Source organism: Lynx rufus, unplaced genomic scaffold (assembly GCF_022079265.1).
Source record: "Lynx rufus isolate CCGP_SWC_20201006 ecotype Redwood Valley unplaced genomic scaffold, mLynRuf1.p SCAF_19, whole genome shotgun sequence".
Lineage (NCBI taxonomy): Eukaryota > Metazoa > Chordata > Mammalia > Carnivora > Felidae > Lynx > Lynx rufus.
Genome location: NW_025814833.1, coordinates 4400089 through 4415858, shown reverse-complemented (window position 1 = coordinate 4415858; position 15770 = coordinate 4400089). Strand labels below are relative to the sequence as shown.

The following is a 15770-nucleotide window of genomic DNA, read 5'->3' as shown; positions in this document are numbered from 1 at the left end:
CAGAGGATCTGAAGCAGGCTTCAGGCTCTGTGCTGTCAGAGTGGGCTGGTCTGAAACTGTAAGTAATATTAGTTATATTATAACTAATATTATAACTAATATATATATAACTAATATATATAATAACTAATAATATATATTATATATTATATATTAATATATTATATAATATTATATATTATATATATTATATTATATAATATACAATATATATATTATACACACTTCTAATATATATAGTGGGATGGCATATATATAAATATATATATATATATATATATATAATGGGCTGGTCTGAAACTGTAACTAATATTAATAACATTTTTTTTCTTTTTTCTTCTATAGAAAAATGCATGTCTCCTTCCAAACAACCGACTTCGGAATGAACTTTGAGATCTTAGCCTATGTACGAGTTGGAGGCTGCCTTTATGTCCACATATGGAGTGGTGACAAAGGACTAGATAAACCAGGTCCAGAATTCCAGAGGTGGCTGAAACGTAAATGAAAATGGCCCAAGGAGTGGAAAGTAGGGCTAAGAGATCAATCTGAGTGCACAGTATCAAGATTCAGAAAGCTAATACAGGAAGGGACATACACATTGGGAAGGATATTAAAAACCAGCAGCAACAACAACACAAACCATTTTTCTGCTATATTAGGTCAGGGGTCCCTAATCAGTAGCTTGGGATCTACAAGCAACATGGAAGTCTTACAAGTTATCTCTTCAAGGTAGTCACCGTCCTCCTGCCCTGCTCTCTGTAATGTGCCTGGGTTAGCAGCTCAGAGGGGAAGACAGAAAACAGTGTCCCTGCCCCCCAACCCTCCTCACTCCCACACCCTGATGGGCAGCCCCTAGGTTCATTCAGCTTCCTTCTACCCTTAACCTCCCTCTTGCTAGAGGAGATCAAAGCTTCAGGAAAGTTCAGCACAGTTTTTCCTTACAAAAAGGCAGAGGACTCCTGTATTGGGTGAACGGAGATGACTCCCGAAAACAGGATCATCAGGATGGAGGGGTGGAAAGCTAGTTCACAAAGGACCATGGAAAAACAAAGGTCTTCTGTGCCTTCTTACTGAAGTCTTTAGTAAGAAGATTGATTATATTCAGGGCATTCTGGGTTAATAGGGTGGCAATCTCTAGCAATCTCTGATACCCACCATTTACAAATGCCCATTAGAGCGGCACCTGTGTGGCTCAGTTGGTTAAGCTGACTCTTGGTTTCAGCTCAGGTCATGATCTCATGGTTTGTGGGTTCAAGCCCCGCATCAGTCTCTGCACTGGTGGAGCAGAGCTTGCTTGGGATTCTCGCTCTCTCCTTCTCTCTCTGCTCCTCCTTCACTTGTTCTCTCTCTCTCTCTCTCTCCCTCTCTCCGTCTCAAAATAAATAAACATTACAAATTCCCATTAGAATACCCGCAAAGCTCTGCAAAAACCCTAAGAGTTGCACTAACTAGGGACCCTGGGAAAAAGTGACCGCCAGCTGCTGGTGAGGAAGGAGTTGCTCTTGGCTTTTGTGGGGAGATGTGGTTGGACTGAGGAGCACACTTGCAGCCTATGTACGCTCTACCTTCTGGTCCAGAATAATGAAAGTGCCCCCAAAAGATGGGGAAAGCTTTTGATTCACTTCTACCATCTGTCTTCAGCAATACAGGAGCTGTACTAATCAGAAACCCAGAAACTATCTCTTTAGTATACAAAAAATATTTTCTAAGGCAAACCAGGGGTCTGCTCCACTTCTACCATCAAGCTCCAATAGGTTCTGTATGCTTTTGGAGATTACAACAGGAGCACACCACGTGGCTGGTGATAGTGGCAGTGGTGGTTAGCCAGTGGTTGTTGTGAGGAAAAGAGCTCCGAACATAAGCATACTTGGAGACATCATAGCTTAATGTAACAGAACAGGGGCACCTGGGTGGCTCAGTCGGTTAAGCATCCAACTTCAGCTCAGGTTATGATCTCACAGTGGTTCCTGGGTTCAGGGCCCACATCGGGCTCTGTGCTGACAGCTCAGAGCCTGGTGCCTGCTTCAGATTCTGTCTTGCTCTCCCTCTGCCCCTCCTCCACTCGAGCTCTGTCTGTCCCTCTCTCAAAAACAAAATATTTTAAAATTTTTAAATCAAAAAATAAAGAAAAGGAAATAATGTAACAGGACAAACTCCAGAGTCAAACAACAGAAGATCAGAGACAGAAGATTCCATCTCAATCCAGTAGAATCCCAAAATAATAAAACCACTACCAACAAACAACACTATAAACTGCCGCCATGTACCGTGTACATATTAGATGCCAGGCACTATCTTTAGTACTTTACATGCATTATCTCAATTACTCCTCATAGCGAACACAAGTTGCCATTCAAATCTGTTTGAAAGGGTCAGGTAATAATAAGGTCTAGCTCTTACTATGTGCTAGCCACTAAGTGTTTTATATCCACCATCGCATTATGCAAATGCTTACTAGGCACTAGAAAATGGGCTCAGCCCTTGCAATGCATCTTTAAGTCTCAATCCAGACATCACCTCTTCTGGGAAGCCACTCTTCCTCTCTCTCTCTTTCTCTCTCTCTCTCTCTCTCTCTCTCTCTCTCTCTCTCTCTCTCTCTTTCTCTCACGAGACCTTGAGCTCCAGAAGACAATGCGCTGTGGATATTAGGATGTGATAACATATGACCTCCATGACACAGTTCTGCAAAGAGGGAGGCTAAGTAAGATAAAAGTTGCTCTTGGCTGGCAGAATTGTGAGTGAATTTGGAGGCTTCTTCACACCATCTCACACCAGCTGTTTTCTAAAATAACCTTGTATTGGGGCACCTGGGTGGCTCAGTTGGTTAAGTGTCTGACTCTTTTTATTTATCTATTTTTGAGAGAGAGAGAGAGAGAGAGAGAGATAGAGCACAAGCAGGGGAGGAGCAGAGAGAGAGGGAGACAGAGGATCCAGAAGTGAGCTCTGCGTTCATAGCAGGGAGCCTGATGCAGATTCCAGCTCATGAACCGTGAGATCATGACCTGAGCCAAAGTCAGATGCTTAACCAGACGCTCATGTCAACTCTTGATTTTGGCTCAGGTCATGATCTCATGGTTTGTGAGTTTGAGCCCCGTATCAGGGCTGTGCTGACAGTGGGGAGCCTGCTTGGGATTCTCTCTCTCTCTCTCTCTCTCTCTCTCTCTCCCCCTTTCTCTCTGCCCCTCCCCTGCTTGTGCATGCTTTCTCTCTCTCTCTCTCTCTCTCTCTCAAAATGAATAAACTTTAAAAAAAGATTTTAAATTACAAAAAATAATCTTGTGTTACTTTATAATAAAATTATTTAATTTATATAGTAAAACATACTAATTTTTTGGCACATGATAAAACTAGAAAGTCCCTTGCCTTTACTCCTTTCACCTTCCCTAACCCCACCCCTTCGTTAGAAGTAACCACTGTCAGTACTCCATCTAAAATTCTTCTATAGGGGGGATATATTTTAATTCCACCAAGAGAAATATATGTCAAATCTGAGTAAAGCAAATCCAAGTTGTAATAGAGGGATAGAAAACCAAACTATAGTAAAGCCAGTGTTTAAAGAATACCTAAAGGGGCGCCTGGGTGGCGCAGTCGGTTAAGCGTCCGACTTCAGCCAGGTCACGATCTCGCGGTCCGTGAGTTCGAGCCCCGCATCGGGCTCTGGGCTGATGGCTCAGAGCCTGGAGCCTGTTTCCGATTCTGTGTCTCCCTCTCTCTCTGCCCCTCCCCCGTTCATGCTCTGTCTCTCTCTGTCCCAAAAATAAATAAACGTTGAAAAAAAAAAAAGAATACCTAAAAAAACTACAGATTCTTTGAGTACCACGGCCTTATATTACTACTACTACTACTACTATTTTTAAAAAATTATTAAGGGGCACCTGAGTGGTTCAGTCGGTTAAGCATCCGATTTCGGTTCAGGTCATGATCTCGAGGTTCGTGGGTTCAAGCAGGGCTTGAGCCTGCTTCGGATTCTGTGTCTCCCTCTCTCTCTGCCCCTCCCCCACTCACTGTCTGTCTCTCTTTCTCTCAACAATAAATAAAACTGTTAAAATTTTTTAATTATTAAAATGGTAACCATTTCTTGAGCTCTATGTAAAGTGGCCCTCAAATGAGATCAAGACACCTGACACAAGTGCCCATTCACACACCCCTCTATACAAATCCTCCTTGCTCGTATATCTCCATATTCCAACATCGCCCACACACATCCAATATCCACAGGCAAAGCTCCACGTAGAAGTAAATACACAATCACAGACACAAATATCCTACATATATAGGATCTTATTTTTGTTTCCTTATTAATGCTGTCCCTTTCAAATCAGTTCTTAGTTCATGTTCTCTTAACACTTGCTTATAAATTTGCACCTTGTTCTTTTTGTGTATAAAAAAACTAAAAGGAAGAAGGATGGGACATTGAATTCATCGGGTCCAGCTCCCTATCTGCAGAGGTGTCTATTTGAGACCTAACTATTTAACTTCTACCTGATGATCCTTAAGGACTCTTGAAAATGTCCCCCATGGGCTCATCTCCATATTCTATTTCTTCTTGGTCAAACAACAAATATTTATTGAGCACCAACCATGACCAAGCACTGTGCTAAGAAAGTTTGTAGTTGGGAACATAATAGTTCCTAAACCTGCCTGCCTATAAGAATCACCTAGGGACCTATTAAAATGATAAATCTCTGTTCCCTACCACAAACCTACTGAATCTGAATCTTTGTGGCTGGAGTCTGTAATGGGCTATATTGTCCACCCCCCCCCATCCAATATGTTGAAATCCTAACCCCCAGTACCTCAGAATGTGACTGTATTTGGAGATGGGGGTCTTTAAAGAGGTAATTAAGTTAAAAGGGTTAATGAGGTCATTAAGGTGAATCCTAATCCAATATGACAGATGTCCTTATAAGACAAGGAAATGTGGACAGACGTATACAGAGGAAAGACCATGCGAAGACACAGGGAGAAGATGGCCATGTAGAAGGCAAGGAGAGAGGCCTCAGTGAAAACCAACCCTTACAACACCTTGATCTCAGACTTCTAGCTTCCAGAACTGTGAGAAAATACATTTGTCATTCTCTTCCACTTGTCAGCTGTGTAACCTTGGAAAATTAATTCCATCTCTTTCAGAGCCATAAAACAAGGCTACCTCATAAGCTTACTATGAGGGATAAATGAAAAGTTTTTGTAAAGATCCAGAACAGTAGCTTGCATGTAGTAAAGGCTCATTCATGTTAACTATTGTTTTAATATTATAAATGGTTGGTCTAGAACAAAGATTCTTAAAAATTCAGAGGAAATATAAATTTCAATGGAAAAATGTCTTTATTTTCCCCAACCTCTAACTGAAATTTAGATTTCCTTTCATTACAAATAGAAAGAACAGATCACAGTAGGATTAGCAGTACCCGTGACTTCATCACTGGTGGAAATCAGTATTTTGTCACATTACTGTTATTACAGGTGTCTTTAAATACTTTTACACTCATCATTACTTTGAAGTTATCATAGCTGCATCTAGATCTTGTCATTTACTACATTAATAACAAGCACTTATATAACTATATCACAACCTTCTATTTTTAATCTTTTGATAACAACATAACAATATAATTGATTTCCTTTGTAATTCTACATATTTCATCTTATGTATCTGAAAACATTGTTCTAAACTTCACTATACTTTCAAAGGGGTCCTTGGCACAAATAAGATCCCCTGATCCAGGTTTTAAATCCTTGCCAGGCTATAATAATCTACAAATCTGTGATGGACAATTGAGAAAAGTTTCTGGAAGGATAATCTACTTTCCCCAGTCAAGAAATGTTAACAAAATTGAATTTCAATGGTAGGGAAAAGGGATTGCCTGAAGATCACTGTTTGTGTGCCTTACCTGAACATAGCTGAAGTGTAAGGGCTTACAGGGCAGCTACCTATTCTTTTTTTTTTTTTTCAACGTTTATTTATTTTTGGGACAGAGAGAGACAGAGCATGAACGGGGGAGGGGCAGAGAGAGAGGGAGACACAGAATCGGAAACAGGCTCCAGGCTCTGAGCCATCAGCCCAGAGCCCGACGCGGGGCTCGAACTCCCAGACCGCGAGATCGTGACCTGGCTGAAGTCGGACGTTCAACCGACTGCGCCACCCAGGCGCCCCCAGCTACCTATTCTTTAGATAGACCAGATAATCTCTCTGTGCCTCAGTTTTCCCATCTCTTAAGTGAGGATGATGGTAGGAGCTAATTCACAGGATTGTGGTGATAAATTAAACTGGATGGTGCCATGTAAAGCACTTAGAACGGTGCCTGACACATGGTAGGTGATCCAAAACTCAGATATTCTAGTATTAATTATTATACCAGATTTGCCAATTTCCTTACAAATAAAAATCTTTTAATATATTAGTAAATCGTTGATTGCATCTTTTTATTTTGAGTGTGTGATCTTCTTTAAACAGCCGTTATGCTTTATAAATGTTTGATAAACCCATCATTAAAAAGTCACCTAATTGTTGGGGTGCCTGGGTGGCTCAGTCGGTTAAGCGTCCAACTATGGATTTCAGCTCAGCTCAGGTTTGTGAGTTTGAGCCCCGTCCGCCTCAGGCTCTGCGCTGACAGTGCGGAGCCTGCTTGGGATTCTCTGTCCCTCCCCCACTCTTTCTCTCTCTCCATCAAAATGAATAAATAAACTTTACAAAAAAGTCACCTAATTGTTAAAGGCACAAGCTTCCAGGTCTGAAAGCTCTGGGTTCAAATTCAAATGCCTAACTTACTACTTATGTAACCTGAGAGCTTCTTTAACTTCCCTAAACCCATTTCATCACTGGAACTACAATACCTATTTCACAGGGTTGTTGTGAGGATTATATGCGATAATATATGTAAAGTGCTTGGCACATAGCAGGGACTTAATAAATGGTATCTATCCTTTTTCTTTATTTTATTTTATTTTATTTTATTTTATTTTATTTTATTTTAGAGAGAGAGCATGAGAGGAGTGGGGAGGGGCAGAGGGAGGAAGGGAGAGAGAGAGAGAGAATCTGCTCAGCATGGAGCCCAACTTGGGGCTTGACCCCACAACCTCTGGGATCATGACTGGAGCTGAAATTGAGAGCTGGATGCTCAACCGACTGAGTCACGCATGAGCCCCTATCCTTTTTCTTAACAGTTTCCAAATGCACAGCAGACTTGTGTGTCGAGATCCCCTTCATGTTTCACACAAGCCCCTCTAAGACCTGGTCCCTCATCCTTTTCCAGCCTCGACTCACACTATTCCATCTCTCATCTTGTTCTCCCACAACACCGACCTGCTTTGTAATCCCCCCCACCCGGGCCCCAGCATACACTTTGTCCTCACCACCAGGTCTCTGTTCTCTACTCTCTCCACCTAGATTGCCCTTCCTCCTTCCAGAGCTGACATCTTCTCCAAACTCCACAGCACCTGCTCCCACCACACACCAGGCCTCCCTCATCACCGCTCATTTGTACTGCTTTTGTCTCTTGACGTATCTGGTTTGTTGGCTAGACCATACCTTCTTTGAGGGCCTGAGCTGTGTCTCATTTACCTCTGAATCTCCACTAACACCATACTTGGCACAGGGCAAGTGCAGAATAAGTGACTCTTGAATGACCCCATCTGAGAAGGAGATGCCCCTTATACTCGCTTTCTGCTCCACCCAGAGAGCCACCAGCTCTGCCTTGAAGTGGGGCCCCCTTCTGCTCACTGGGCTTATGCAAGAGCATTTTGCTGCTTGTAGCGTCTCCACCCAACACAATATATGTAGGCAAAGCAAGGCTTCACAGAGAGAAGCCAAGGGGGCCCTGCCCAGTCAGCCTTCCCTGTGGAGGTATACTATATATCAATACAAGCTGGACTTGTATGCAGACACACAGCAGCTTTCTGAACTCTATCACTGAACTATCTAGATTTTTCTATACCTAGGTTATATTTGCTCCTGATCAGCCTGGATATAGTATGCAAAGCTGCACTGAATTATTAACAACACTGATGAGAGCAAGGAGTACAACAAGGGAAATGTCAAGGGGAAAAAATCTTGGGTTTAATGGTGCCAAATGCCAAGAAGGAAATACTTCCACCAGGGCCTTGTCCCAAGGTTATGCACAAAGATAAGAGGACTCAGGCACGTATAGAAGCAAAAGGCCCCAGCAGTTCTCAAAACACAACTTAAGTAAACATTTATGGAGCTAATACAGTTTGTTATAATGTTTACCATAAAATAATTACAAACAAGAGGGAAAATCATAACCACTGTAATTAAAAAACAATTCAGTAGGCTATAAGTCTGCACAACCATATGAAATTTCATATTCTACTACCTCCTCTGGCCTTTACCCAAGAACATTAAAAAAAAAAAAAGACCAGGAAGAAGAAGAAAAAGGGAAACTATTGCATCTAAAGCATTGCCTTTAGAGAGACCAAACTGAATCCTCAGCAGTCTGTGAGAGCATAGGGACCATGCTCTCAGTTCTACAGGTCTGCTCACTGACCTCCAAATGCCTCTTTCATCTCTGATCTTGGGACCTTGTCGGGAGCTATGGATACAGGTCATTTCTGGTTTTCTGGCCCCTACAGCAGAGAGTACTTCCCTCCCTCCATTTCCTAAAGATGTCGGACCCCATATAAGACCTATAGGGCCGGGGCGCCGGGGACGCTCAGTAGGCTGAGTCTCGCACTGTTGGTTTTCGGCCAGGTCAGGATCTCATGATTTCTCACGAGAGTTTGAGTCCTACCTGGGGCTCTGGGCCGACAGACCGGACCCTGCTTGGGATTCTCCCTCTCCCTCCCGCTCTCTCTGCCCCTCCCCCACTCGCGCTGTTTCTCTCTCTCTCAGGATAAACAAACTTTTAAAAAATTAATTAAAAAAAAGACCCAGAGGGCACTGGGAACAGGAGTTATTTGGCCTCCCTTTGCTCCTAATCACAGGGCTGATGTTTGTAGCACCTAGAGAGAATTTCAAGTGTATGGAAGCCCGGTCTACAGGGACTGAGGCAAGCGAAGCTCCACCAGAAACAGGGTGGCTCTGGCCCAGACTGGCGTCCGCGGGTACAGCTTGGTCATGGGGGTCGGGGGGGGCGGGGCTTTTAGTGTAAAGGCTCCGCCTAGTTTTCCCTCCTGTTCTCAGAACTAATGCCCTGTGGATTCCACTAGGAGGCACCCCTGCCGGCTCCTAAAGCTTGAACTCTGACCGCGAGGCACCGAATGTTGTTCCACGTCTTAAACACAAGATGGCGGTATATACTGCTCTATGGCCAGGGCCGCGGGCTTGTGAAAAAAAGCGAGCGGAAGGGGGGTGGGAAGTGCTGACTGAAACTGAAATCCATTGGAGTTCTGTGTGAAAACTGATCATGAATATTTTGAATTTTTTTCGGGAGCCAATAATTAGGGAATCCTCCACATTCGACGTATTCCAATTCTCCAATCCTGAGACACCCTGAAAGTCTACCACTTGCCCACCCAGCACATCCCTACATCCCGCAAGCCTGGGGTATGACCCAAGGAACCAGCCTGCCTTGCTCTCCACGGATTTGACCTTTAACCTTTCCGTGGCCCCAGAATCACATTCTCCTCAGAACTGAGAATGCCACAGCCCGCAGTTTCATTCGACACGGCCCCAGTGCCGGTGAGCGTTCCCTCACCGCAGCTCTTGAAAGGGTGAGGGCAGAGACGAACTAAAGTGGCAGGTGGAGATCAAAAAAGGGTGCGGGGAGTAAGCTTGGAAAAGTAGGGGAAGATACTGAAGTGAGGAGAAAAGAACAGAACTGAGGAGAAAGAGGGGGTGCCGAGGCGACGGACGCGCGGAGAAAACACAACGGGGGAAATGAAGGGGGAAGAAAAAACGAGGAGAGAAAAAGGAATGGGGGAGAAGAGGGGGGGGGAATGAGGAAATACAGAAACGGAGAAAAATAAGGAAAGAAAGGGGGCAAGAAAGAGAAGGAAGAGGGGGCGGAAATGGGTAAAGAGAGAAAAACGGAAAAGAAAAAAAATGAGAGAAAGTGAAGAGAGTGGAGAAAAAGCGCTGAGAGACGGAAAGGCAAATTGAGACGCGAGCCCAGAGAGGGTGAGGGGGCAAGGCAGCGGGAAGCCTGCCGGGGAGCCGGGTATTCCCGGAAGCCCGGGCAGAGATCGCCTCAAATGGGGTTCAGGGAAAAGAGGCGAGAGCCAGTGGGGGAAAGAGGGGAAGAGAAGTGAGAAGAAGGGGACAGAAACCGAGGCGAGTTTGAGCGCGCTTCTGTGAGTGTCGTTCAAAGGCTTTCACTGGGCACTCGGTAGAGCGTGCCTGGCACTTCGGACTCTCTGTGGGGGCAATCGCTCTCTTTGCAGCCCCCACCCACCCCCGCCAGAAACAGGCTTGTGGGGGGCGGTGGTTGAAGGCGGCCACGAGGCGGGCTCACGGGGAGCGGCGGCGTCTCTCCTGCAGGGGGACCCGTCCTCGGTGGGACGCGGAACGTCTGCCCTCCCGCGGAGCTCTGAAGACCAGAGATCGCTAGTAGATTTCTTAACGGAGGATGCGCCCTGAGCGGCGAGAGAGCTCGAGCCCAGGCGCCGGGCGCGCGGACGGGGTGGGGAGAGCCGGGCCCGGCTCCCGGCAGCGCGGGCGAGGGTGCGGGCGGCCGTGTGGGTGCGAGGGTGAGAGGGCCCTAGGGTGCGGGGGGGGGGCGGGGGCAGGGGATTGGGGGCAGAAGCCAGCCGGCTGCGGCGGCCGAGGGTTTTCCGCCGCCCCCCAACCCCCCGCCCCGCGGGGTAATTTACATGCTGTCACAGCCCCGTGCTGACTCCTGGGCGTGAGGCTCGCTCACTCGCTCACCGGCTCACTGGGTCACTCGCTCTCGGCCCCTGCCACCGCTCAGCCGGCACAGCCCAGGGGAGCCCGTGAGCGGGAGAGCCAGCGAGCCGGGGAGGCGGGGAGCGAAGGAGGGAGGGAGGGAGCGAGGGCGCGCCCCGGCTCTCCCTCTGCCCTGCCGCCCGCCCTTCCTGCTGCCACAGGTCCGCCGAGCCCCGCTCACACTTTGGAAACTTGGGACTGTGCTAGGGCCGCGGGTGGCACCTAGGGGGAGGGCAGAGGGGGAGGGGAAGAGGAGGAGGAAGAGGAGGAAGAAGAGGAGGAAGTGAGCCCAAGGATCCGCTCAGAGCTGTTTGTCCAGCTGTTTCTATTCGCACCCGGAGCGGCACAGCCAGGAGGGGGCCGAGCCGAGGGTGGCTGGCTTTAGGTGCTAATTTCCAACTCTTCTCGCAGCTCGTGTTTTCCATACACCCTGGAGTCCCCTCAGGCCAGCCCGGCGGGCGCGCACCTGCCAGCCGACCCTGACCTCGCAGACCAAGCGGCCACCGAGTCTGAGAAGATGGCCCAGTCCAAGACCGACTGCCGCTCACCTGTCGGTCTCGACTGCTGTAACTGCTGCCTGGACCTGGCCCACAGGAGCGGGCTCCAGAGCGACAGCAGCGGAGAGAACAACAACCCGGGCAGCCCTACCGTGAACAACTTTCGGCAGCTGCAGGAGAAGCTGATCTTCGAGAACCTCAACACCGACAAGCTCAACAGCATAATGCGGCAGGATTCGCTAGAGCCCGTGCTGCGGGACCCCTGCTACCTGATCAACGAGGGCATCTGCAACCGGAACATCGACCAGACCATGCTGTCCATCCTGCTCTTCTTCCACAGGTGGGTGACTGGGCATACAGATGGGCACGCGGGCCGGGCCAGCGCCAGCCTCTGCCGGACCCTCACCTCTGACAGAAGGCGCTACCGGGAAGTTCACAAGGGGCGGGGCGATAAGACTTGTCGCTGATGCTACCTGGAGTCCCGTGGGGCTGAGGGGAGGCCCTGCAGGTGGGAGCCCGATCTTGAAAGGTGCCCGCAGGAGACTTTCCCAGGGAAATGCTGCAGTCCAGAAGGTGGACAGAGCCCTAGATAGGTTGGGGGTAACTGGCAGCACCCATCCTCAAATGCATACATTTCCACTGCCACTTTGGAGATTCTGCCGCGGGATGCTCTTGGGATCTGAGTTCTACCCTTCTCAAAATACGCAAACTCAGATTGAAATTGCAAGGGCTTTTAAATTACCAAGTGGCCCTGGCTGACCGCGAGGGTAAGCAAAATGTCAAGACAAATTAAGCCCTCTGCTGGTGTGGGGAGAGGGTGGAGAACAAGAAAAATTAGAGATGTGTGAGAATTTTTTGAGACTCTGGATGGGGGTACCCCCACCTCCATGGATTACAGACTTCAATTTCCAATGATGGGCAAAAGCAGCCCCAGAGAGCATCCTAGGACCGGGGGGTGGATGAACCCATATCTTCCCAGGCCTGTGTAGGGGTGTGGGTCATACTTTCTAGAAATCCTGCTGAAGGGCAAGGAAAGAGGGAGAGGGGAGAAACATAATAGGAAGATATAAGGTGGCTTCTGCCCTCCATCCAGTCTGAGACACTCTGGTAAGAGTCAGTCTTTAGCGGGGAGACAACTGAGGCAATTTTGAGTCAGGGGAAGCAGGAAACCCAGCCTTAGGTCTGGTGTTCTTAGAACCATTGGGATGGGACACTAGTGTGTGTGTGTGTGTGTGTGTGTGTGTGTGTGTGTGTGTTAGTGTGTGTGTATAGGGGTGGATCTTATTCTCTCAACAACAAAGGTTATATTAAGAGAAAGAGAACCCCGCTGAGATAGACCTGGGTTATGGTACAAATTGTGGCTCTACTTCGGTGTGTGAACCTGGGCAAGTTCCCTGATCACTCTGGCCTCTTAAGGTTCCTTGTAGTTCTGAGATTCCAGGTCATGGGCAGGTGGTGTGTTGAGACAAGGTAATAAGCAATTTTGAGCATCCACAGAATATTTGAATCATTGGGTGGCTTTTCAGTGAAGCACACATAGGAAATTTTATAAGCAATTAAGATTGGTTGGAACTGCCCTCACTTGATGCTAAGGACCAGGTTTGCCTCCTCAGCCCAGAAATCCCAGGAGGGGACAAGCAGGGCTGCTGACTTCGCTAAGCATTATCATAACAAGTTGTATTTCTCAGGCATTTTCCATGCCTTCAATGCACTTTCTCATTTATTGTTTCACATTACGCATCAATTTATCTCCTTGTCTCGAAGAAACCAGGCCACATGTGGAACAGGTTTCGAGGGAATCTTCCATTTCTGGCCAAAGACTACTACAAGTGTATTCACACCACAGACAGACTCTGCATCCCTGCGGAGCTAAAGCCCTCCGCTCTGTAGGAAATTGGTGGTGGGGGAGGGGTGGCAGAAACACCTGGAAAGAGGGCCTATAGCATTTGTACTATTTCAACCGGGAGAGAAACTGCCCCAAAATGGCATTGCTGAAGATAAGAGGGAAAGCTTCCTCAGCTCTGGTTCCTAGGTTCAGGGCCTAAGAGGTCGGACCTATGTGCATGAGGTATGAGGCTGAGAGCCTGAGATCAAAATGTTGGATTGTGCCATACCTTGGGATGCTTTCTGGTTATCTGGGTTTCTTGAATGGAAAAACCTCCTTTGTCACCTACTCCATTGACACCTGTCTGTTGACTCTTGGTTCTTGGCAAAGCCTGGAAATACTATGGGTTGGGGGTATGGGTGGAGGGAGCAGGGCGAATTGTTAAGAAGGTGTACCTGAGTACCCTGCCTCCTGGAATCAGAGCAACTCAGTGTCCCAAACAGCTGAGTAGCAAACCAGCAAGCCCTCTGGCTTCGGTGAGTCTGGGGAGTGACCTGGTCCTGTGGTAATAGCCCTATAGTTCCAGCAGGACAAAGCATTATCTCATTTTCCTTGACCTTTTCTGGGACCTCAGAAATTGGAGATTCTGAGTTTGGTTTAGCTTTTGCCCAGAATGACATGCTCCTTAGCAGAGTAGGAGACCATTATTGTCGGTCATGGGACTTCTCCCGTATCTGAGCTGGCCAGCCTTCTCCAAAGTGAAAATTTTGTCTTTTCTTACTTCATTTATTCCAGGGTTTCTGTCTTCAAAACTCAGCCATACTTTTTACTTCTGTTCCATTTAATGATTTAATGTTTCAAGTGCCATCATTTTTACTTCTATTCCATTTAATGATTTGATATTTCAAATTCCTGCTTGGGTGTCTTTTTTCTTTTAATTTGTCTACTTTCAAGCCTGCCTCTTCTCCTGGGAGAGAGACTCTCCTGCCTCTTCTGCAGCCTACTCTCCTGCTGCAAGGGCCCCTATATTCTAGGGAGGAAGGGCAGGGTACATTCTTCATTTCTATCTGGTTTGTCTGCTTTGATTTGTCCCTGGCTCCTGGGCTTAGCTATTGGTATCCTTGGAACACAAGGGTGTAAGCAATATGAGGGCAGGGATGCGTTTTACACTCACTTGGTTTTCCCTTGGCTTCCTGTTATACAGCCAGTGCCCATAACCGTTGTGTTGTTATGTTGCTGTTGTTTTTTTGTCAGATGACTGCTTAATTATTGGTGTGGTCTTATGTAAAGATTTTACAATTTTAACCTAGTCTTTGGAAAAATACTTACTAATATTTAAGTGAGATTTCTGTTGTTGTTTGAGCCACATGCATTAACTCTCATAGCCTGGTAGTTCCAGTGGACCGTGCTGTGTATATACCTACGAATGAGTGGTAACAGGCATGCAGCTTGTTGGTATGTGAAGTTGCCTCTAAAATATTGGGGGGGGGTGCCTGGATGGCTCAGTTGGTTAAGTATCTGACTGAATTTCAGCTCAGGTCATGATCTCATGGTTCGTGAGTTTGAGCGCCGGGGCAGGCTCTGTGCTGGCAGAGCAGAGCCTGCTTGGGATTCTCTGTCTCCCTCTCTCTCTGCCCCTCCCTGACTCGTGCTGTCTCTGTCTCTCTCAAGATAAATAAATAAACTTGAAAAAAATATTGAGTGAGGGAAGATGTGTTTTAAATACCATCCCTTCAATCTTGTGTTAGGTACCTAACAATTATAATAGATTAATAGCTAACATTGATGGAGCGTTTACAACAATATATACTAATCTCATTTGATACTTACACCAACCCAATGAAATGGGTACTGTTATCACCCTTCTTGATTTTTAATAAAGGAAATTGAGGCTTGGGAAAATTAAGTAACTTGCCTGATGCCTCACAACAAAGAGCAAAGCCAAAACTCCACCTAAGATCAATCAGACACTAAAGAATTGTCTGCAAAGAAAGAATTGTTAAGCAGAGGTAAATATTAGCCCAGAAACTAATCAAGTGGTTAAAATGTCCTTACTAGGTAGGGTGACAAACCCTCCAATGTGAGGAAACAAGACTTTCAACGCTCAAACTGGGATAGTCCCAGGGAAACTGGGATGGTCGGTCACCCTTTTATTAAGGGACTCTGCCTTACCATTTGAATATGCTTCTAAGACTGGAGAACTAAGGAGGCAGATAGAACATACTGGATAAGCAGCTAAAATTTCCAATTTAAATATAGCCTATGAGGGACGCCTGGCTGGCTCAATCCATAGAGGTGACTCTTGATCTCAGGGTTATGCATTCAAGCCTTACGTTGTTGGGTGTGGAGCCTACTTTAAAAAAATGTAAGTAAAAAAAATGTAAATAGGGGCGCCTGGGTGGCTCAGTAAGTTGAGCATCTGACTTCGGCTCAGGTCATGATCTCACAGTTCATGAGTTCAAGTCCCGAGTTGGGCTCTGTGCTGACAGTTTGGAGCCTGAACCTGCTTAGGATTCTGTGTCTCCCTCTCTCTTTGCCCCTCCCTGCTCATACTCTGTGTGTGTGTGTGTCTCTCTCTCAAAAATAAATAAACATTAAAAAAACTGTA

The 15770-nt window shown here is 46.5% G+C and overlaps 1 protein-coding gene across 4 annotated transcripts in view; it reads left to right on the top strand.

The window, feature by feature from the left end:
• Positions 1-10417: 10417 nt before the first annotated feature.
• TSC22D3 (TSC22 domain family member 3) overlaps positions 10418-15770 on the top strand; it is a 62904-nt gene continuing 57551 nt past the window's right edge. The window contains exons 1-2 of one of the 4 annotated variants that reach the window (XM_047081833.1): positions 10418-10618; positions 11252-11677. In XM_047081833.1, coding sequence (XP_046937789.1) covers positions 10524-10618; positions 11252-11677 — 521 coding nt within the window. In that variant the 5' untranslated portion in view covers positions 10418-10523. Of the gene's footprint in view, positions 10619-10918; positions 11002-11251; positions 11678-15770 lie in introns of those variants that run through there. The other 3 variants (XM_047081836.1, XM_047081832.1, XM_047081835.1) reach the window with 3 other exon arrangements.